This window comes from Mustela putorius, unplaced genomic scaffold (assembly GCF_011764305.1).
Source record: "Mustela putorius furo isolate JIRA1106 unplaced genomic scaffold, ASM1176430v1.1 tig00000127_pilon_pilon_pilon, whole genome shotgun sequence".
In the NCBI taxonomy this organism is placed as follows: domain Eukaryota; kingdom Metazoa; phylum Chordata; class Mammalia; order Carnivora; family Mustelidae; genus Mustela; species Mustela putorius.
Genome location: NW_025421288.1, coordinates 14,706,557 through 14,728,872, shown reverse-complemented (window position 1 = coordinate 14,728,872; position 22,316 = coordinate 14,706,557). Strand labels below are relative to the sequence as shown.

Here is a 22,316-nt window from a genome sequence, read left to right as displayed (position 1 = left end):
TAATGATGTCTGTTGGCTGGAAGGGGAGGGTGTGGCTAAGCGGGGCCAGGGCTGGGGTGCCTGGGCTCTGCAGGGCTCAGCCGGGCTCTCTGTAACCAACACCCAGCTCAGGGTTCAGGTCAGTGGTCACGACTTGGGCTGCCTGGGAAGGTTCTAGAACCCGGGATCTGCCGGGTCCAAGTCCGCTCAGCTGTACCTTGCTTCATCCATATCACTGATTCTTTGACCATGTCACGCACCCTTCTACCTGGCTGCCATTCAACAAATGCCCCTTGAGCCCCTCCTCCTGTCTGTCTGAGCCCCCAGCTCGAGGGAGGCAGCAGCGGATAAAGTCACCTGTTCCCTGCCCCCTGGAGCTCACCTTCTAGTGAGCTGCGGACAAGGACAGGGGAGCCACTGAGGGTGCAGGACAGAGGTACTGAGGTGGAGGTGGGGGCTCCTGTGGACCAGGTGGTCACCTCGAGAGCTCAGCCAATGCAGGGGCACACCTGAGACCATGTGCCCGCTGACAGCTAAGTGGGACACACCAAGAGCGTGGTGGGGTGCCCAGGTCAGGGCTGGCTGCGGACATCTGGAGCTCTGCTGGGTATGGGAGGTGATGCTGTTGGCCCTGAAGGTCAGGAGAGGCAGATGGTACCTGGGATGGCCTCTCCCAAGGACAAGCCGTCTTGCCTTTGTTGCTCTGAATCAGATCTGGAAGGAGACACTGCCCTGCCCCCTATGCGGACCGGGCCTCTGGGCTGTCAGGAGACTTGCTGGAGGTCACCTAGCTAGAGAGGTGCCGCAGGACGGGAGCCAGCACAGTGACAGCCCCGTCCCTCCAGGACCGAGGACGCTCACTGGCTTGTTTGCACTCAGGCTGGTGTCCCCACAATGCAGCAGCGGGTTCCTGGCCAGAAGCCCCTGCCCTCCTCATCCGTCTAGACGGGGCTGTTTATCACGAGCCCTAGACACTGCTAGCGGCCTGTCTCCTCCTGTCCCCACCTGTTCCTGCCAGCAGACAGATGGAGGGCCCCACAGGGGGCTCACCGCTATTTTCTAGGGCTGGGAGGATGGGGCTGATCCTGGGGCACCCCAGCTCCGAAAGTGCTCCCCTAACCCTCATCCCATTCCTAGACCTTCCAAGAAAGAGGCCACACCCCTCTTTGCGGTCTGGCAAGAAACGTCACAAGAATGGGCAGCCCCTCGCCCCCCACCGCATCCCACCCCCAAAGCAGCCTCCCTGACCTCTCGAGGCTCAGGGCCCTTTCCCTACACTACACTCCCAGAGCCTCAGGACGGCCTTTAGACTGGACGAGAACAACGGTGAAGAAGTGCAGGTAAAATCAAACGTCCTTACATCCTGCAGTCCACTGACAAGTGCGCGAGACAGGCAGAGCCACCTTCCTCGGAACCCCAGCCCCGGCCACTAACACTACTGGCAAAAGTCATCTTAGCCTGACAATAGCCCTCCGGGATCCGGGGGTCTTTAACATACGAAGATGCTTTGGGAATCATCCTTTATTCTGCCACCCCCCCCCAAACCTGAAAGTACAAGATCACCAGCCCTCCCAGCCCCAGGGCCCCTCCTCCTGCCCACGGGTCCACTTCCTGTGCTTTAAATAAAATCGTTTTGCACCGAAATAATCTCAAGAATTTGATCTTGGGTTTGCTCCTGGGCGCACATCATCAGACCGAGTTCTCGCCGCCCTCTCCTGGCCTGCGTGGCCCGGGGAGACCGGGCCGGCCGGGGTGAGGGGCTTGGTGCGGCCAGAGCAGTCCCGTGCAGCACCCTGCGCCCCCTGCATGGAAAACGTGCAGAAGCAGGTGACTCCGGGTTGTGGGTGCGGACGCCTCCTTCTCTCCACTTCTTAACGGCCTGACCTTCCCGCAGGGAGCCGCGGGGCGCTGCCGGGGAGACGCACCGACCACTTTCTCCAACAAACCTCCTGGGCTCGTAAAAGGCTTCGTTGTGACAGGCTCAGAGTTGGGGTGGGGGCAGTGTCCTCCTCCGGGTTACACAGAGCCGAAGGGCGGGCACCCAGCGCGCCTCCCTCTGACTCCGGAGTTTCGGCATCTCCCGCGGGGCTTGAATGCTGGGCCGTGGCCGTGAGCTACCTTCTTCAATGTCCGAAAATCCACAAAATGATTTGCACTTTGAAAGCTAGAAAGCTTGGCTGCATGCCCCTCCCCCCCCCCCCCCCCCCCCCCCCCGCCCCGTCCGCCCTTGTCCCTGTCCCTGTCCCTCCCTCCCCCTCCCTGTCCCTCCCGGTCCCTCCCTGTCCCTCCCGGTCCCTCTCTCTCTCTCTCTCACTTCCTTCTCGAGGAAAGCCCCAGGGCGAGGCGCGCAGGGGAGGGTCTGCAGGGAGCGGGCAGGGATGGGGCGAAGAGAGGAAGAGCGCAGGACTCCGGGGAGGTGCGGAGGATGAGGGTGGGGGTCTCCGGCCCCAGCAGCCTGAGCGCGGCGGGGTGCCCGGGACGCTCGCCCGGGGGCGGGGCCGGGAGGCTAGCCCCGCCCCCAACCGAGACTGTGCCCGCCCCTATAGCGAGCCCCGCCCACCCCGCGGCTGTGCCCGCCCCCTGCAGCGAGCCCCGCCCCCCGCGGCTGTGCCCGCCCCCTGCAGCGAGCCCCGCCCCCCGCCGCTGTGCCCGCCCCCTCCCCGCCCCCGCGGCTGTGCCCGCCCCCTGCAGCGAGCCACCCCCACACACAGCCCCGCGAGCCGCACTTGGTGAGGATGCCCCAAGGTGCGGCGGGCGGCCGGCGAGGAACTGCTGGGGCGCCGGGGCGCGGCCGTCGGGGTTGGGGGGGCGCCGGGACGCGGCCGCCGAGGGCGGGGGGCGGGGGGCGTGGGGCGGGGGGCGGGGGCGCGGCCGGGTTCCATGCCCCTCTCGCGTTGGAAGAGTCGCCATCCCCTGCGCTCCCATCCGTCCAGCCCGGTCCAGCATCCCTGTCAGCCCTGCTTTTCCAGGTGCGCGTTGGCGCCTGCGGCCTGAGCTGGGGCAGGGCGGGGGCTCTGCCTGGGGATGCGCTGCTCCGCGCCCCTGGGTCCTTCCCCACCCCCGGGCTCCTGGACCTCCTCAGGCTCCGGGGACTGCAGGGCTCAGGACCACCGCCCTGGCCCTGTCCTCAGCCGGCGGTCCCCTGGGCCGCTGAGCCGGGGCTGCCGCGGGGTCCCCCAGGAAGGGTCCGCCCGGGCCGGCAGCTACAGGAGGCCCATGGGCAGGGACAGCCCCCTGGCCTCCAGCGGGGCCTGCTCCCCCAGGGCTCGCTGGAGCACGGCCCGCAGGGGCTGCCGGGGGCCTGGCTGGCGGCCGGCCATGAAGTGGAGGAGCGGCCTGGCGCTGCCGTGGACGCAGGCCAGCAGCGTGGCCAGCGGGAGGAAGAGCGGCAGCAGGAAGCCGAGCAGCGGCCTCAGGCTCCAGCAGAAGACCAGGGGCAGGCCGCAGAGCAGGAGCAGGAGCACGGAGCCCAGCGTGACCCCGAAGAACTGGGGCCGCGGGCGCTGGGAGCAGCAGCCCCCCCAGACGAAGAGCACCAGGCCGGCCCCGCAGGCCCCGCACACCAGGGACAGCAGCCACGTGACGCTGGCCGCGTGGTACCGCAGGCAGGTCCCCGGGCGCGTGCGGCCCCCCAGCAGGCCGCAGGCGTGGGCTGGCAGCAGCACGGCGGGCGGCGTCAGGGCCCAGATGAGGCCGCAGACCACGGCGGAGGTGTGCCTGGGCCGGCGGCCCCGGTAGCAGGCCGGGAAGAGGTGGGAGAGGCAGCGCTCAGCGCTGAAGGCCGCCAGCAGCCAGAGGCCCGCGGAGAAGCCCAGGAAGGGGACCACAAAGTAGAGGCTGTCCTGGGTGCCCAGGGCGGCCTGGGCCGCGGAGAGGCCCACCTGGCAGCCGAGGAACAGGAAGTCAGTGGCCGCCAGGTGGAGCAGGTACAGGGACAAGGGGCCCTTCTTGATGTGCAGGCCCAGGTGCCAGAGGACCAGCCCGTTGCCCAGCAGGCCTGCGAGGCCCACGGCCAGGGTGAGGTAGAAGAGCACATTGTTGATGGTTCTCCAGAGCCCGAACATCCCGGCTGGCTCGGCGGCGGGCGGCCCTGGGGGGAGGCAGCAGACGGTGCTGCTGGCAGTGGGGTCCGGTGTAGGGGGCGGGGCATGGCCCCAGGTCGTGGTGTTCCAGCCCCGGGGGGGGGCACCCTCCCCGGCCCAGGCCTGACACTTCAGGCCTCAGATTGGGTGACAAGCTGTGCCTAGTGTGGGGTACGGGAGGGGCGTTGACTAGTGGGTGCGGGCCCTGCCCTCTCCCTGGCAAGGGGGTGCTCCACGGAAGGCACCTAAGATTTCTAGGGCCCTGCACAGTGGCCGAGGTCTGCGAATGGCAGGCAGGTCTCTGCAGGCACAGGGACCCCCGTGAGGCTCTGCCATGCAGGGGCTTCCTGCCTCCTCCATTGGGACCTGGCTTCCCACCAGGAGGGCCTGGACCCCACTCCTGCTGAGTCCCCCACCCCAGAGGCTCTGAGGCCCAAGGACACTGTCCTGCGCTGGCGAGAGGGGGAGGAAGGTGCCGCGGTGGGAGCAGCTGGTGGCTGGGAGGTGTGAGAGGGCCGCGGAGACCCCAGCCTCGCCAGGCAGAGGTTAACCTCCCAGCGCTCCTGCTGTAGGGACGTTGGGGACGGGCTGCTCTGACTGCAGCGACGGGTTCCAGAGCCCTGGGTCCTCTGGGGAGAAGCTAACGGGAGTGCTTGCCACCAGCAGCTGACAGTTCTGTCCCCGTCCAGGCTGTGCCCTGCTGGGGACAGTCTCCGGGGGGGGGGGGAGAATGGGTCCCAGGGACGTCTCCTGGGGCAGCTGAGGGTCTCTCGAAACCTGTCCCTCTCCTATACCCCTCCTCCCAGACCCACAGTGGGCCTTGTTCTCAGCCCAGAGATGCCACCTCAGAGGCTGGCAAGACCCTGGCTCCAGGTTAGGGGGTGTGGGGTGCGGAGAGCAGTGGGGGGAGGACAGAGACAGCGGAGGGGGACAGAGACCGGGTGACACTGGAAGAGTCAGAGACGAAGAGGGAAACAGATGGCGGACGGCGAGAGACAGGGCTCCCCTGACACCCCTCACACACCTTTGCTGGGCTGTGTCCTGCTGGGGTACCCTGACCCCCTCCCCACCTCCCCAGGTCCCATCTACCCTAAGGACCTGCTCTCTCGGCTCCCCTTCCTCCGCCTGCTCTGAGCTCCGCAGCCTGGCACCCCAAGCATCCTTCTCTTGGTCGCCCTTGTCCCCCGTGGGGTCTCGCCTTTGTCCCCTCGAGCCTTGTCCCATATCAGGGCACATGGCGGCTCATTCTCAGGTCCAGTGAGCTGGGTCGGCCTTTGGTGTCCTAGGTGACTGTGCTGGCCCTCTCCTTTCTGGGCTGTGATGTCCCTAGTGTATGCCAAGAGGACTGAGTGGACTCTGGGCTTGGAAGCCAGCGGTGGGGAGACCAGGCTGCGCTGGGGAGGGGGACGTGCTGGGATGGCTCAGGGTCTGGACTCTCAGGACAGGTACACCTGCCCGTTGACCCAAAAGGGGACCCAGAGCCCCAGCTACCTCCGTCTGCTTCCCCAGACCCGTGTCCCCATGCCGGTCCCCCAGCGTCCTTGGAGGACTGTCTCCTCACCTGGGCAGAGCAGGTGCGTGGCTGGAGGGGCACCGAGCCTTCTCACCTGCTGTTGGGAGCCTCTCTGAGATCTGCTGGAGCCGCTGCACTCACCACCCGCCCTAAATCCTCTCGTGTCCTCTGGGGCCTAGAGGGCTGGACCGAAGGCGTCCGGGCCAGTTCCCTGGAAATGGGAGGAGTGTGCTGCCCGTTCACAGGGATGAGCTCAGAGATGTCCAGGCAGTGTGGGCTGGCCCAAGCCTTCCTCCTCAGCCCATCCTGGATACCAGCGCCCCTGACGCCCACCTGATGCTTGAAGGGGAGGAAGCGGCAGGCTACAGACCCCATGTCCAGCTCGGCCGGCCACGCCTTCTAGGTGGTTCCACGGCGCTTCCTCCCGAGGTCTTTTGGTTTGTGGCAGAGATGCATGGGAGGCAGGAGCTGTGGGCATGTCCTGGACCTTGAAAGAAGGACCTGCCACCCCCATGCCTCAGTTTCCCCCTTCTTGGACTGGCTCTTGGTGTAGAGCTCAGCGCCTGGCTTGGGGCTGGGTCTCGTGAGGGGTCACTGGCGGGCGTTGCTGCAGGCCGTCCGCAGAGGTCGGTTCCCCTTCCCAAGGACCCCCCTTCCCACCATATGCGGGCCGCAGACCCTGGGTGCCAGCCGTCAGCAGATGTTTTGGGGCTAAAATACTTTCCCAAGTTGTGTTCTGCAGAGCCGTAGAGCCTGAGACGTTCCCGATGAGGAATTTCCTCTTCCAGCGACTGTGTTCTGTCTGTGGTTGCTGGCGACTCCCGAGCTTGCCCACTCTGCTGGAAAGTGCTGGAAAGATGCTGTGTCCCCGTGGTTCCCAGGGGCCTCGGGCTCATTCCCCTAACACAGGGGGCCTGCCCGAGCCCAGACAAGGGTTGCTGACTTCCCAGCTCCCGGTCTTCCTGCGCTTTGCCTAAAAATGCGAACCGTGTGTGCAGCCTGCAGGCCAGGTGGCCTGGTGTCCTCTGAGGGACACACCCGTACCTGCCCTGCCTGCTCCCCCTGCAACATGCCGGAGCCTCAGGACCTCCAGACACTCAGCGCCTCCAGAAGCTCCCTCCGCCCCGCCCCTGCCAGCTTTCCCGGGGAGCTGTCCCCAGCACGCCTCAATCGCCCAGCCATGCTGACTATCCCATCCCGATCCTGGGGGGAGGTCCTACCTGGCGTTTTCTGTCCCCCCCCCATGAGTGGATCCTCACACCTGCCAGGCTCTCCATTGGTGGCAGTAGGAACAGTGGCATGACGCCTGCAGCGGGCTGCACGGGGCCCTGGGAGACCGTCTGTGGCCAGCCTCTGCAAGCTAGGAGGGCGGCCTTATGGAGGAAAAGGGTCTGGCAGAAGTGAGTGAAGGTTTTGAGAGGAGAGCATCCTGGACTACCTGGGCAGACCCTAAACCCAGGGACAGGTGTCCTTAACAGAGAGAGGAGACACGCACACAGGGAAAGAAAAAGCCACAAGACCACGGAGGCAGAGGCTGTTGGGGGAGGGTGGAGGGTAGCGTGGCCACAGCCCAGGGACACTTGGAGCCCCAGGAGGGGCAGAAGAGGCAGGAAGGACCGTCCCTGGGACCCTGCAGGGAGCACGAGCCGGGAACACCGGGGTTCAGACTTGCAGCTTCCAGACTGGGAGAGCATCCCTTCTGTCGCAGGCGGCTGTCGTGGCCCTCCGTCGTGCCCCTCTGTCGTGGTCCTGCATCATGGCTGCCCCAGGACAGGGAGGGGAGGCCGCTCTGCTGTCCGCGCTCTCCGGGGGTCACCCCTGCAGCCACCCCCAACACGTCTGGTCCCCGACTTGCGGACGGGCTCCCCGAGGCCAGGATGTGTGGCTTCCGTGTCTGGGGCAGTGTGGGCCTCGTGGGGGCGGCGGCCACGTTGTGTAACTCTCCCCCCCAGAGCACACAGGGCGCTCGGTTCCGAAAGGCTCCGCGTTCTTAGGCCCTCGGAGGCTGGGCCGAAGCCAGAAATGCCGCGTGCCGTATGTTTAGACACGTCTTTCCTGAGCTGCTTTCGCAGCCGCTGCCTGACTGTGCCACGCGGGGCTCCGTGGGGTAAAGTGGCCGGAAGGAGACTCTTCTTGACTTTCGCCATGGGCAGCGTCACCCGGTTCAAGCCCAGCCCAGCTCCGAGGCGGCAGGAGGCCAGCGTGCCTCGGTCCCTCGGGTCCCAAGTCCACAGGTGAGGGGGACGTCACAGGTTAGGGACATGTCGTGGAGGAGTCAGTGCACACGTCAGTGAGGAGCCCACATCGGGAGAAACCGAGGGACAGGCAACGGGTGGGGGGTGTGGGGTGAACCTGTTCTCACACGGATTCCACAGCCGACATACCATCTGAGCCCCTGGACAAAATCAGCACCTCTGAGAGCCAGAGTGGGGAGCCAAGATTGCCCAGGGCCCCCAGGGGCAGATGGGGACAGAGGGAGGGGCCCCCACTCCCTGGCAGCGGGGCCGCCCTGCACCACACCCAGGCCACTGGCCAGCCCGCGTCGGCATGTGGGCATTGAGGCCAGCGCGTCGGGGGCGATCGTCGGGGGAGGGCAGGCTACTGGAGACCACAGCTGGGAAGCGGCCGAGGCAGGAGGACGTGTGGGCAGGAGCCCTTCCTGTGGTTTTAGTCGGACTTGGCCAGGCCGGGCAAATGGGCTGAGGATGGGCCCCTCTGAGTAAGTCAGGGGCTGTCCCTGCTGTCTGAGACCAGCCGGCTTGACGAGGGCGGGAGATAGCGGGCCACTGGGCCACTGGGCCACTGGGCCACTGGGCTGGTTTGCATTTGAAAAGCAAGCTCCAAGGCAATGGTTCCTGTGCCCGGGAGGGACGGTCCCTGTAGGATCACCGAGGCCCCAGAAGCCAGAGCTTCAGAAATACGGATAATAAAGGCAGAAGGGACACAGGTCAGGGGCTCTGTTCTTCCTGTCCCCGGCTCGTGGGTAGGGCAGCCTGCTGGGCTGGGAGAGCCCCCTGACCCCGCCGGCTGAGTCCTCGGCTGAACCGGACCCCCGGGTCAGTCCTTGGCTCCGCTGCCTCCAGCGTGGATCCTGGTCTGGGGTGTTCATTCCTAAACCTCAGCTTTCCACGGCTTCCTCGTGAAGTCGGCACACTGTCACGCGTGTTTCACATCTGATCCTGTGCCCGACACGAAGACTGACCCGTGGTGGCCGGGACTTTTGTTGTAGCTCTTGTACTTGTCGGGAGGGTCTTCTCTAAAAACACCCCTGTGGGGGCGCCTGGGTGGCTCGGTGGATTAAGCCGCTGCCTTCGGCTCAGGTCATGATCTCAGGGTCCTGGGATCGAGCCCTGCATCGGGCTCTCTGCTCAACAGAGAGCCTGCTTCCTCCTCTCTCTCTGCCTGCCTCTCTGCCTACTTGTGATCTCTGTCTGTCAAATAAATAAATAAAATCTTTTTTAAAAAAAAACAACAAAACACCCCTTTGTGACAAGAACCAAGCTCAGCCCCCATCATGGCCACACGGAGCGGGTCCGGGGAGGTGGCTGAGTGGGTCGGGGGGCCCCAGAGCCCCTAGAACTAGCCCCAGTCCACTGGTCCGTCCCAATGCCCGTGGAGGGGTGGGTGGGAGCAGGTTTTGGAGAGGAAGGAGTGGGGGCCTCTGGAAGAACTGTGCGTTTTCCTGAAGAACAGATACAAGTCCAGTGGACTGTGTTTGGGGTTGAATACTTTTGCTGTTTTCCCCTTCTGAGATAAGTAAATAGCTGAGCCATGAGCTGGCCTCACGTGACCAGGACACGCCCCCAAGGGACAGTAACTGTCACACTTGCATCCAAGTCGGGGCAGGGTGGGGATGGCAGGCGGCTCCCCGGGCCCCTGGCTGACAGGCTGTCCCGTGCCCTGAAACACGCAGGCGTGGGGCCAGCAGCCCTCCCCACAGGCCCCCGGAGAGGGGAGCAGGGTCCCACACCCTTCCTGGGAACCACTGGCTGCCCGATCAATCGGGGGACCAGGGACATGCTGCTCTGCTGAGGTCAGAGCAGGTGCAGGCAGGGCAGGGGGGGTGACGCGTGGAGACTGTCCTTGCCAGGTGGAGTCTGGAAGGTCTGCTCCCTGCTTGGCCAGTGGCTCCAGCTGGAAGGTCGCCCCCCCCCCCATGCTGGTGTCCTGAGGTCTTTGAACCCCAGGGCAGGGCTAGCAGGCAGATCCCAGCCTGGAGAGCGCCTCACAGCTGACCACACACCCGCTGTTACACGCATGACCGGGGTGTGGGGTGGGGCCCAGTGCCCATAGAGACCCCAGGGCACGCAGTTCTGCGGTTGCTCGGGGAGGTACCCCTGCTCACGGGCCTGATGAGGAGGAATTTAGGCCCCCCCCAAGCCCCTGGATCCTGGGCGTGGGCTCTCTAGGAAGGGCTGACCAGAGGGTCACTGACCTGGGGCTTCCCAGAGAAAGCAACAGGCTGTGAGGGCAGGAGGGACTCGGGGCAGCCAGCGTGGGGCAGAGGGGTCACTTTGGGATCTGCCCCTCTCTTGCTGGGCTCGAGCGTCAGTAACTGAGCCGCTCTGGACGGCCCAGGGTCTCACATACAAGACGGGAGCACTTTTCCCGCGCGAGGCGAGGGTCCCCTGGGGTAACACGCCCAGTGCGGGATCATCGGTGCTTCTCCTCCGCGGCTCTCCCTTGCCTGCGGGAAGTTTACACCCTTTGGCCGAAAGCAGAATTTGAGGCCACTTCCTCTTCTGGATCCTGTTTCCCCAAACTGAGGGAGGTTGATGCCCACTCTGGAGGCGGAGCTGAGGACACTCGGTAGGTCCAGCCCCGGGAGGTGGGAGGCCCCAGGCCGCTGGGGGCTCCGTCTGCTCCGTCTGCTCTGGGAGAAACCGGCCAGCCCAGGGCCTTCCAGCCTCCCGGACCCCTAGACCCAGCCCTGCCCGCTACGCCTAGGGTGGGGGCAAGGCACCCTGCTGGCGGGATGTGGCCCCAGCCCCACCTGTGTGGGGCCTGCCCAGGTTGGCCGCACCTCTGATTCCAGAGTCCACCCAGCCGGGCAGGCGTCTGGGCCCTCACCCTGACTGGACGGGCCCAAACCCGGCTGAGGCGCAGTGTCCCTCCAGCTCCGAGGCCCAGGGGCCTGAAGTCAGAATGATCCTCACTTAGGGAAGGAGAAACCGGTCCCTCTCAGGTGACTCCATCCCTGGGTCATGACTCGAGTCCTGGGTGTGGAGTCCTGGGGACATCGTAAAGCTGGCTTGGGAGGTGCTGGACCCAATTCAGAGCATCAGCACGTTCAGGTCTCGGGGTGCTGTCCTGCCTGCAGCCTGGGCTTCAGGCCAAGGGGCGCTGCTCTGGGTATGAGGCCAGGACCATAGGGGTCCCCCTCAGTGGGCTCTCCACATACCCAGGGCCCTTCGTCATTGACTCTGAGGGGGGAGTTCGCATTGGCCTGGCCTTGGAAAGTGTGTGTGTGTGTGTGTGTGTGTGTGTGTGTGTGTATGAGGGTGTGTATGGGGGTGCGGGGTCGGCCCCAAGGCACGAGTGGAGCTGTAGCGGCAGATCTGTCAGGGAATCGAGTCTCACAGTCTTGAACATTGGACCGATCATAATGACCGCCCCGGGGCCTTCTGGAGGTTCCTCTCTGAGCCCCAAATTCTGCCCCGATGTTTTGTCCTCTACAAAGAAACAATAAACAGGCAAGCCTGCCAGCATGGGTACTGGGGGCGGGGCACCCCGTTTTAGATGGACGGACCTCCTCGCTCAGTGATGTAACCAGCGGGTTCGCAACATCGTATTTCCTGCTTTAACTCCCGGGGGCGACATGATCGGCCGATAAAGGGAAGGCTGCCAGCCACGTGCCCGGGGTCTGCGGGGTCAAGCTTTGGGCAAAATCTCTTGGGGTCTGTGGGTGGAGATACGAGTGGGCACCCAGGGGGTCACTGACCCTCTGGCAGAGGCGACCGTGGGGCTACCCTGTGGCTCCTGGACCCTGAGTCCTCCCCGTGATCCAGTCTGGATCTCCTGGCCAGCGGGGTCCAGCGGGGGCTGGGCTCAAAGCCCCAGCGGGAGTCGAGGGCCCTTCACTGTACCCCTCAGTCCATGAGGCCCCAGGAAGGCAGGACTTAGGGGCAGGTGGTGGGGCTGGGATGTGGGTATGTGAGGCTGAAACTCGAGCATCTGAACAGCAGCCTGGAGCTCCATGGGGCTCCGCCTGTGCCAGCCGACGGGGAAGAGACCTGAGACAGAGACAGTGACACATGTGACAGTGACACATGTCCTCCCACTCAGGAAAACCCGGCTGGGGCTCCAGCACTCAGGCTGAAAGAGAGCTGCGCGTGAGTTTTGGGAGCTCCTAAGTCCACTGACTAGACCCCCACCCGAGCCGTGCGTGCTCCAGAAGTCATCCCCAGGACCCACGGGGAAGCTCCCAGCCCCAAAGTGGCAGGTGGGGTCTCTCCAGCCCTGTGGTTCCCATACAGGGCTCAGCCCCTCTCCTGGGGACCCCGTGGTGCTGAGAGGCTCTGCAGAGGGGCAGGACGGCAGCAAAGCCGCCAGCCACACTGTGTCTGCGTGAGGCAGAGGGGGGTTCTTCAACACCCAGCGAGCCGTTCCTGATCCTGATGAGAAATTCTCCTGGTGAAAATAACGTGGGTCCTCACTTCCGCTGGCACTGAATGTGGCCCCCGGGAGGTCCCAGGACACCGGGGGCCATACTGCACCCCTGCACAGACCCCGAGAAAGTGGGGGAGGAGGGAATATTTCAGCTCATTTTAGGAGGCAGGCACGGCCTCCTCCACACAAAGACCTCACGGAGGATAAAGACCAGCATCCTTCATGAGCAGGGGCTCAAAGTGCCCCTTATGACGTGGGGCAGAATCTCAGCCCTTTGAGTCGATCTTTGAAATCCGGGCTGGCCTGACGTCGCAAACCATCAGTGCAATTCGCCAGATCAGCAGAATCAAGGAGAAAGAATCATGCAATCATTTCAGTAGATGCAGAAAAGGAATTTGAACAACTCAATACCCATTTGTAACATCCTTCAGAAAACCAGGAGCCAGGGGGACCCTCCTCCGCTTGCTTCCGTGAAGCCGCTACAGAGGACGGTGGGAGTCCGGCGCCTTCTCTCTCACGCGGGGAAGGACTCGGCGTGATCAGCTTCCATCGTGGACGTGCACCAGAGCTATACTTCTGTAAATGCTTCGATTTTGAACAAAACTGCTGAAATCCCTCCAAAGTGGCTGCTCCATTTATATATATCCCCGCCTACGGCCCACGGCAGGCGGTCTCAGGGTTCCTAGATCAAGAGCACCCTTGCCCATCCCTCCAATAAAGTGTGGCTTCTGGTCCTTTCTTTTCTGGTTGGAAGCGGGTACGGGAGGCTTGTCCACAAGGGGAGAGGTTTCTTCCTTTCCTTCCCTCTGTTGTCTTCAGCAAATACTCCTTTCTCTCCTCGAGGCTTTCCAAAACTTCCAAGACCTCTTCCGCCCAGCTCTGAGCACAATCTGGAAGACCTTTGGCCGCTGCTCAGTATGCTTTCTCCTGGCATTTTCATACATGTGGTGGCCTCCTGTGATCATGTCATTATTCTGCATTCTGTCTCCTTTTCTATCTCTTTCTCTTTTTAAAAGATTTTATTTATTTATCTGAGAGAGAATGAGAGAGAGAGAGAGAGCACGAGAGGGGGGAGGGTCAGAGGGAGACGCAGACTCCCCACCAAGCAGGATGCCCGATGCAGGACCCGATCTGGGACTCCAGGATCCTGACCTGAGTCGAAGGCAGTTGCTCAACCAACTGAGTTACTCAGGCTCCCATCTGTGTTCCGTCTCTTTTAGTGGAGAATTCAAGTCATTTATTTCATTCTTTGATTTTTTTTTGTACTAACCGGACTATTAAAAACTATAGATGTCCCTCTTGGTACTGCTTTAGGAATCTTCCGTAGGTTCTCACATGGAACGCCTTCTTGATTGTTTTTTAGAAATTCTGAAATTTTGGTTTTTATTTTCCCTTTTAAAAAAAAATGTTTATTTTATTATTTTGTTTTAGAGAGGGAGAGAGAGCAGAGGGAGAGAGAGAATCTCAAGCAGACCCCCCCCCCCCAGCCCAGTGTGGAGCCCCAGCAGGGGCTCAATCTCATGACCCTGAGATCACGACCTAAGCCGAAATCAAGAGTTGATGCTTAACCGAATAGGCCACCCATGCGGACCTTTATTTTCCTTTTTAGGAAGAGTTGTTTAATAGAGTTTTAAAATGCTCATGAGAAGAACCTTTTCCTCTTTTCATTCTGTGACCAATTTCTAGCCTTATTGGCTCATAATCGTGGTTCAAGCCATTTAGTCTTGATTTTTGTGGGAACCGTGGTGGAGTTTTGATGACGTGCTAATTTCCCTGCATCTCCTGGCGTTAAAAGCCATCACCCATGTAGAGTGGGATCTATTGGGTCAAGCACAGGCTTGCGGTGCTTTACGCTTCATAAAGAGCTTTCTGTTTTCCAAACCATTTCCAGTTTATTATTTCATTAATTCTGGTAGTATCATCTTTCTAATCGGGTGAGGAAGCTCCGAGTGAGACGGCAGCCTGCCCTGACTCACACAGGTTGAAGGGCCTGAGCCAGAGTTTGATGCAGGATTGTCTGAGTCTGAGACCGTGATGATTCACTCAGACTCAAAATCCCCCATCCCTGTTAGTGGAAGACCAAATTCTGCCTCCCAAGAACTGAGAATAAGACAAGGACGTCTGCTCTAACTCCTCCAACTCACTGTTGCTCTAGAGGTTCCTACCAATGTAATAAGGCAAGAAAAAGAAATGATATGCATATTGGAAAGCAGGACATAAAAGTACCTCATACAGAGAACATGATTGTTTACATAGAAAACCCCAAGGAGCGTATAAAGCATCTGTCAAAACCCACAAGTTAGTTTTCCAAGTTCCCAGGAGACAAGATCAACATACAACATCAATTGTATTTCTGTATGCTGGCAATGGCAAGTGGACATAGACATGACAATACCATTCATAATGGCATCAAAACCATGAACCACTTAGGGATAAATTTAACAAAATATGTATAACTCTATGCACCAAAACCCGCAAAATATTGCTGAGGAGTTATGGCAGATGGAAGGAACTAGATTAGCCTGAACGATTTTTGGAAAAGAACAGAGTTGGAGGAATTCCCCCACCGGGTTCCAAGATTTACTAGAACGTTGCAGTGATCTCTAGCTGACGTGCAGATCAATGGAACACAACAGAGTCTGGAAATATATCCGTAGATGCGTGGGGCCAACTGAGTTTTGATCCGTTGAATAACTTGAATGCCTACTGACAACAGCGTGTCCATATGTGGGAAACAAGTTTAACCCTGACCCCATAGATGCAAAAACTAACCCAGACGGGTCCCCGACCTGTGTACAAAATCTCTAACTGTGATACTTCTAGAAGAAAACTTGGGTGATCTTTGTGATACAAGAACACGAACCACGATGGAACGTATGGGTACGTTGAACCTCCTCAAAATGAGAATCTCTTGTTCCTCGAGAGACACAACAGAGGAGGTGGCCCAGTACTTGCATCCGGAAGAGGACTTGTGTCCGGGATGAACCAAGAACTCCTAAACCCAACAGGAGGACCACGGACAGCTTGATAAGAAATGGGCCAAGGATTGAACAGACGCCTTTCAGGAGAAAATAGAAGAGTCAGACAGGGAGGGGCTCCGCATCGTGCATACACACACTGCAGCCCACACGCTTGGGTCACCTGCCCACGGTGAGGCGGAACCAGAGGGACCTGGTGGCGAGGTGGGGCCCTCCTGCTCCGCTGGTGGGGACCCAGATGGCTTAGCCTTTCTGGAAGTCAGACTGACTTTTTTTTTATGGAGTTAAATCTACACTTACTGTGTGACCCACAACCCATTCCTTGGAATGGTTACCCAAGGGAAATAGAAAACATTATGTCTAGACCCAGATTCAGATTTGAAGTTTATAGCAGCTTGCAGGAAAAAGTCTTCTCTAAAAACACCCCTTTGTGACAAGAACCAAGCTCAGCCCCCATCATGGCCACACGGAGCGGGTTGGTGGGGGGTGGCTGAGTGGGTGGGGGGGACCCCAGAGCCCTGAGAACCAGCCCCAGTCCACTGGCCCGTCCCAGACGCCCGTGGAGGGGTGGGTGGGAGCAGGTTTTGGAGAGGAAGGAGTGGGGGCCTCTGGAAGAACTGTGCGTTTTCCTGAAGAACAGATACAAGTCCAGTGCACTTGTGGGGTTGAATACTTTCGCTGTTTCCCCCTTCTGAGATAATTACATAGCTGAGCCATGATCTGGCCTCACGTGACCAGGACACGCCCCCAAGGGACAGTAACTGTCACACTTGCATCCAAGTCAGGGCAGGGTGGGGATGGTGGGCGGCTCCCCGGGCCCCTGGCGGACAGGCTGTCCCGTGCCCTGAAACACGTAGGCGTGGGGCCAGCAGCCCTCCCCACAGGCCCCCGGAGAGGGGAGCAGGGTCCCACACCCTTCCTGGGAACCACTGGCTGCCTGATCAGTCTGGGACCAGGGACGTGCTGTTCCCGGGAACACTGTTCTGGCCAGGACAGCTCCGGGGTCTCCTGGGGTCCTGGTGGTGGGGGCTCGGGGCACTGACTCTGGACCTGGGGCCCGGCCTCCTTGGACCCTGAGCTGCCTCCCCTCCTGGCCTGTGTCGGGACCCTGGCTGAGGTCAGAGCAGGTGCAGGCAGGGCAGGGGGGTGAGGCGTGGAGACTGTCCTTGCCCGGTGGAGTCCGGAAGGTCTGCTCCCTGCTTGGCCAGTGGCTCCAGCTGGAAGGTCGCCCCCTCTATGCCAATGCCCTCTGGAGTTAAAGGCAGTGTCAGCCTCTGCCCAAGACCCAGTGGTCAGTGCCCGAGGGCAGGGGACAGTATCAGATTTAGCTGGGCCAGAAGGATGGGGGATTCGCCCTGCACCCTGGGGAGGGGTGCAGGGAGAGTGCGTGGGCTCAGGTTGACAGTGGCGGGGAATCAGTGCCCACCCCTCACCAGGGAGGCCCCTGAGCTTGTCCCACTGCGGATGGCGCACAGAGCGGGACAGGGCTGACCTGGGGGTTCCTGCAGGGGGCCAGGGGCCCCTGCAGACCACATTCTGGTTTTGGGTGCTTTCCTTTGTTATTTATGGTTATTTTGTTCCTTCCTTTGTTGCTCCTTTTTTTTTAAATAAAGATTTTATTTATTTATTTGACAGACCGATCACAAGCAGGCAGAGAAGCAGGCAGAGAGAGAGGAGGAAGCAGACTCCTGCTGAGCAGAGAGCCCGATGCGGGGCTGGATCCCAGGACCCTGAGATCATGACCTGAGCCGAAGGCAGAGGCTTTAACCCACTGAGCCACCCAGGTACCCCTGTTGCTCTTTTTCCTATGTCTTTTGGTTGAGTTCACTTTTTTTTCACTGATGTATTAAAAATGACAGATTTTCTTGTTCGCCTTGCTTTAAATGCGTTTCACGGATCCTCAGGCGAATTGCTATCATTATCATTGTGTTTTAGAAATTCTGAAATTGTGGATTTTATTTCCTGTATCATTCCAGAGCTGTTTAATAGAGTTTCTAAATGTTCACAAGATGGACCTTTTCCAGTTTTCCCTTTGTTCTTGATTTCTCGTCCTAATGCCTCGTGATCGTGGTTCAAGCCATTTTGCCATGGTTTTATGGGGTCAGCGGGCATATCTGCGGATCGGGGATGTGAACATCTTTAGGGGAGATGACCACTCTACCCCCTGCACTTTCCCTGGAAGCAATGACTGGAAGGCGTTGTTGCAAGGGACACGTGGGTTCACTGGGGAGCTCACCGGGGGGTTCACGGACATGACCATGCCCATACCCACAGGATCCACAGGTCACCCTCCAGGTCACCGCCTGCCCTGCCCGCGGTCATGTCCACAGGGTGTGGTCCATCTAGAGGCCAGCTCTTGGGACAAGCTTCCGGGGCCTGCCACGTACCCTCCACAAGCCATCTCTGGAACCCACTGGGAAATGTTCTACCCCGTGTCCCTGTGTTCCAAACGTCCTAAGTCTTAGACTCATCTGTGAGTTGGCAGGACCAGTTGGTGGCCCCACCTGGGGTCTCTCTGCGATTGTAGACAATGGGTCGCTGGGGTTGGAGTCATCCGAAAGCTCCATGGGGCCAGAGGGTTTGTTCTCACGCTAATGCGGTCTGTCTGGGAGCCTGCGGGGCCGCGGACAGGAGACCCTTCCCGCAGTATCTGTAGTATGGCCACTCCCAGCCTAGTGGGGGCCCCAAGAATGCGCGATGCTTTGCGGAACCCAGGGGAAGCTTCAGGACTTGTCAGGACTTCATCTCGGATGTCCTGAATGTCGCTTCACTCGGGGTTATTGGCCAGAGGGCCAGCCCAGAATTAAGCGAAGGGGAATTAGATCCCAAATTTCCCAGCACGAAATACTTCCCTGAGTGCGGTAGCCCGGCGGCTGTGTCTTGGTGAAGGGCCGCGGTGGGGGCCCTGCGCTGCAGCGTTTGGATTTGTGTCAAGGGTCAAGATGTCTGCAACTCATTCTCCAAGTTTTGGGCAAGAGAGAGCGAGCAAAACCTTAACAGTAGGTCAGTCGAGAAAAAGATATTCAGGTGTTCTTGGTACTGTTTTTTTAATTCTCCTGTGGGTTTGAAATCGTCAACACGTCTTTGGGAGGGACCGACCCGCGGCTCCTCTATTTATACCAGCTAGACACTGGCTGGCAGGAAAGCTCGGACACATCCACTTAGTAAGCAAATTTGTCTTTTTGCTTCTCCAAGATGAAGGCAGAAGCAGTGAGTGTCTACGGTCCGGGATGCTGCGGCTGGGCCCCGAGAGGCTCCCCGAGAGGCTCCCGGCGACTCCCGCCGCGGGGACAGAGCTGCTGTCCTCACGGTGGCGCCAGCAGTGTTAGAGCCGCCAGACGCTGTCGAAGGCCAGGCCAGCCCCGGTGTTTCGGGAACGGTGACCGGCGCAGAAGGTGTCTCAGGAGCGTGCCGCTGGCGTTGGAGGACCAATGACACGGACGTCCGTGGGTCTGCTTCTTTCCCGCCATCTGTCCACCATGTTTCTGCCCCGCACACTTCCATCCTGCCAGACCCCGAGACGGCAGGCTCTTGGGGGCACACTGGCCCGGACGCTGGGTCCCCACCTCGTGGATACCATAGCGGGTCCCCCCTCCCGCTCCCCCTTCCCAAGGGTGACTCCTGACTGTGGGACGCGGCGACCGACGCGGCTCTGCGGGCTGACTGTGGGCTGTGCTCTGCCCCGCACCCTCCGCCCTCCCTCCGGCGTCGTGGGCAGCAGCCCGGCCAGGCCGGGGAGTGGCCCGGGGGGCAGCGCGGCCCCACTCTGGACCCCCCCATGTCCTGCCTCCAGGCACTGTCTTCCCTGAAGTGCCACCTTCTGTTTCTGGCACCATCTCCAAAGAACGTCGCCTGGTTCCTTCTCCCCTCAGGGGGAGAAAGTCCTGCTTTTCCGTGACCCTTCCCAGACGCAGAAGCCGCAAAGTCAAGTGCGGCCTGATCGAACCGCGTGCCTCGCGAAAACCAAATGACCGGGACCTCCCGTCTGTGTTGCAGGCGACGCGTCCCCTTGGTACGAACTTCCCAGTCCCAGGACTTGCTCTCCCCAGGCAGGGAGTTCTTTGGCTCATAGCTGGGCTAGAATATTAAATCGTAAATGCAAGTGCCGCAAGCCTGGCTGTTGCCCTTCTCCAAAGAACAATCTCGGAGACTCTCCCTTTCCCGTCGGCTGCTGGGACTCCCACTCCCGGGTGAGTGTCCTTTCTTCTGCCCAGGCCTGCACGTTTGTCCCAGGGTTGCCTCGCTGGGCCGGGGGCTATTGCTTCATATGGAAAGAAACAAGAGGCTGGTGACTTCTCCTTTTGTGGTCACCTCATCACGAGATGTAGGATCTCGGCCTGGTTACATTGGATTTATAGCCAGAAAATGTTTTCCTCTGAAAGTCTGATTCATTTGCTCGGTTTTCTTGGAAGATTGCGGGACAGACACAAAACGCCACGGCCCGTGTTTGTTTTTTCCTTCTTTCTACTTTTTAGTCACCATAGGGGGAGGGAAGACAGTTTGTTTCTTCGATTCTACAAGGTGAGGGCCGCCCTGAAGGGCAGATCTAGGGCCGGCTCCCATGCTTCTGGGTAGAAGACTACCTTGTTAGTTGTCCGCACCCACTTCTAACCCAAGCAGACACGGGGCTTTAAAATGTGCTCTGAGTGTTTTTGTCAGGTCTCCTAGCGGGAGACGCTATGTGCCTCCTTCGTTGAGTCTAGGTGTCTTTGACCAATGGGGCACGGCCAAAGTGGCACCACGGGACATGGGAAACCAGGTGCAAGATGGGCAGGAAGCTTCCTCCTCGTTTGTGGGGACACCGGCGCTTGGAGGCCCGAGCCCGTGTCTGGCGTTCAGCTTCCCTGAGGCTCCGCACGGTGGGGAAGACTGAGCCGCCTGGAGAGGACACATGGGGGCATGTTGGGCGACGGGCCCCACGGAGGTGAGCCTTTCAGGGAAGTGAGGGAAGAGGCTTCCAGGTGACAGCAGGGCCCTGGTTGGGGGCCCCTTCCCGCTGTGGTGGGTTCAGTGAGAAAGCATGTGGGTCTTTCCAGCTGAGGCCCTGGACACGGTGAATCAGAGACCAGCCATCCCTCCTGGGCTCTGTTTCCCTAGACAAGAGAATCCACGAACACAACAAAACGGCTCCATTGTTTGGGGCCATTTTAAGGGACATTTGTGATACAGTAACGAGAAACTGGGACTGGAGGACGGGCCCTGACTCTTCACTCTTGCCCACGAGTGGACGGTGGCGAGCTGTCTCCGTGGGGCAGTGGGAGTTACAGGGGGAGGGTTTTTTGGGGTACCGTTAGCCCAAGGGACAATATCATGTATGTCCCTGTCCAGATGTGGCCACCTGAGCCCAGCCGGGGCTTCAGATCCAGGACCCGTGGGTCCTCCGAGAGTCTGCCCAAGGCTGCAACCGTCCGAAGTGCGGCTGCAGCAGAAACACACAAAAGATGGGCCCACAGCTGCGGACCAGACCCTCCCGTGGAGCAGTGCTGTGCGGCGCGTAGGCGGGCTGATCCGTGGGCCGAAGAGGGTCTAGCCAAGGAATCCTGGTGGGAGTCTCGGTTCTCTCTTTGGGAAAAGTGGTCTTGATCTGTACCGCACCCCATACGTGCTCCAAAGAGACCTAAATATGAAGGACGAAACTTGAACGTTGTTAGAAGAAAATATACAGAAGGATATGCTTGTGGCCTCAGGACAGGCAGCGAGATCACGGACCCCAAGGAAACGGCAACATGTAGGAAAAGAGTGGTGCTATCAGCTCTGTGAAATATCTACACTTTTGCTTATCAAAATCCGCCGGTGAAGCGACGAGTCAAGCCGCAGTCGGAGGGGAGACGCGCGACGTGCGGTAACTGCATTCACGGGATTGCAAGTAGCCCGTAAAGAGAGGAGGGAGACAGGAGTGGGACGGGGACAGCGTGCTCCAGGCGTCCGCAGAAGAGGACGCCCAGGGGGTCTGTGCGCGTGGAAAGGTGCTCAGCCCCACTAACAACCTGGTGACTGACAGTCACAGCCCCAGGGAGAGAGCGTTGCCCACTCCAGTGTTTTGGAAACAAAGTGCCCGGTCCAAGGGCTGCTGAAGACACAGGCAGCAGGAGCCCTCAGCGGCCGGTGGCCCAGTGACCGGAGCCTGACTGTTCAGAGGGTCCGACCGGGTGCACTCGAAGATGCGGTGCCGGGGAACCCTGCCATTTCTCCTTTCCTTCCGCCAGTGGGTCCGGGCAGGACGTTGTGGGCTCCTTCGGGAAGCCCTGAGGTTCCGGGGCGAGGACCGGCCTTCCGTGGCAGGATCACTGAAGCTTGGAAAGCAGGTCCCAGGGTATCCTGGGTCTTCAGAGCGGCTGAGAGCCTGGCCATAGGCTAGCAGGTGACCACGTGCCGGAGGCCGCCCACCCGACCTGGGGTTTGCTAGACTCCCCGAGTCCTAAAGTCAGCCAGGCAGGCAGCACTCTGTCCTCAGCTTGGGGGTTGGGCAAGAGCAGGCCCAGTGGGTCCAGGAATTAGGATCAGGCGGGTCAGACCTCCACGTCACGGAAGGCTTTACGGTAGCTCACACTTAAAGACTTGAAGGCGGTTCCCTGGGGCCACAGCGTGGAGGGGACGACGTGGGTCCCGTGTGGGCGGGTTGACGTGTTGGTCCGAGCACAGCATGAACGGCTGTCCCAGCATAGCCCTACGGGGGGGGGGTGCCCGCAAAGGCCAGCGGGAGGGGACGTTCGCCAGGTGGACAGGGCTACGGGCATGGGGTCCGCATTGTGTGGGAGGACACGTGGTCTGCGAAAGGAGGAACGTGGACTCGGGCAGTGGCACATAGCGTGGCTGGGAGACGCAGCCGTCACGGGTCAGGATGGGCTCAGACTCCCCAACGAAGAAGGTTTGGGTCACCCTCCTGGGGAAGCAGCCACTAGACAGAGACACACAGAGTGGTGGACGGCAGATGACGAATATTCTTTATGGCCTTGGGGAGCGGGTCCTGAGCCCCGGGGACAGTGTTCAGCCAAACAGACAGGTGTCCCTTTGGCTGCTTCTGTGAAGGGTTGGCTCCGGCCGCCCTTCCTGTGGAGTTCCGGTGGCTCTGACCAATGCAGGGGCGGATGGGCTCAGACGCAGACGCCTCTCATGTCCCCATCTTCCTGCTGTCACAGCTGGTCCCAGGTGCAA

The 22,316-nt window shown here is 60.5% G+C and overlaps 1 protein-coding gene across 1 annotated transcript; it reads right to left on the bottom strand.

Moving 5' to 3' along the window:
- Positions 1-2,834: 2,834 nt before the first annotated feature.
- MRGPRG (MAS related GPR family member G) lies at positions 2,835-5,889 on the bottom strand. The gene is made up of 2 exons (XM_004759634.3): positions 5,623-5,889; positions 2,835-4,069 (listed from the first exon to the last, which is right to left on the bottom strand). Exon 2 carries the CDS (start codon positions 4,041-4,043, stop codon positions 3,183-3,185), a length of 861 nt encoding a protein of 286 aa, XP_004759691.1. The 5' UTR covers positions 4,044-4,069; positions 5,623-5,889; the 3' UTR covers positions 2,835-3,182.
- Between the last annotated feature and the right edge of the window lie 16,427 nt (positions 5,890-22,316).

Coding starts and splice junctions, on each gene's coding strand:
- MRGPRG (XM_004759634.3), bottom strand. CDS start 4,043: ATGTTCGGGCTCTGGAGAACCATCAACAATGTGCTCTTCTACCTCACC.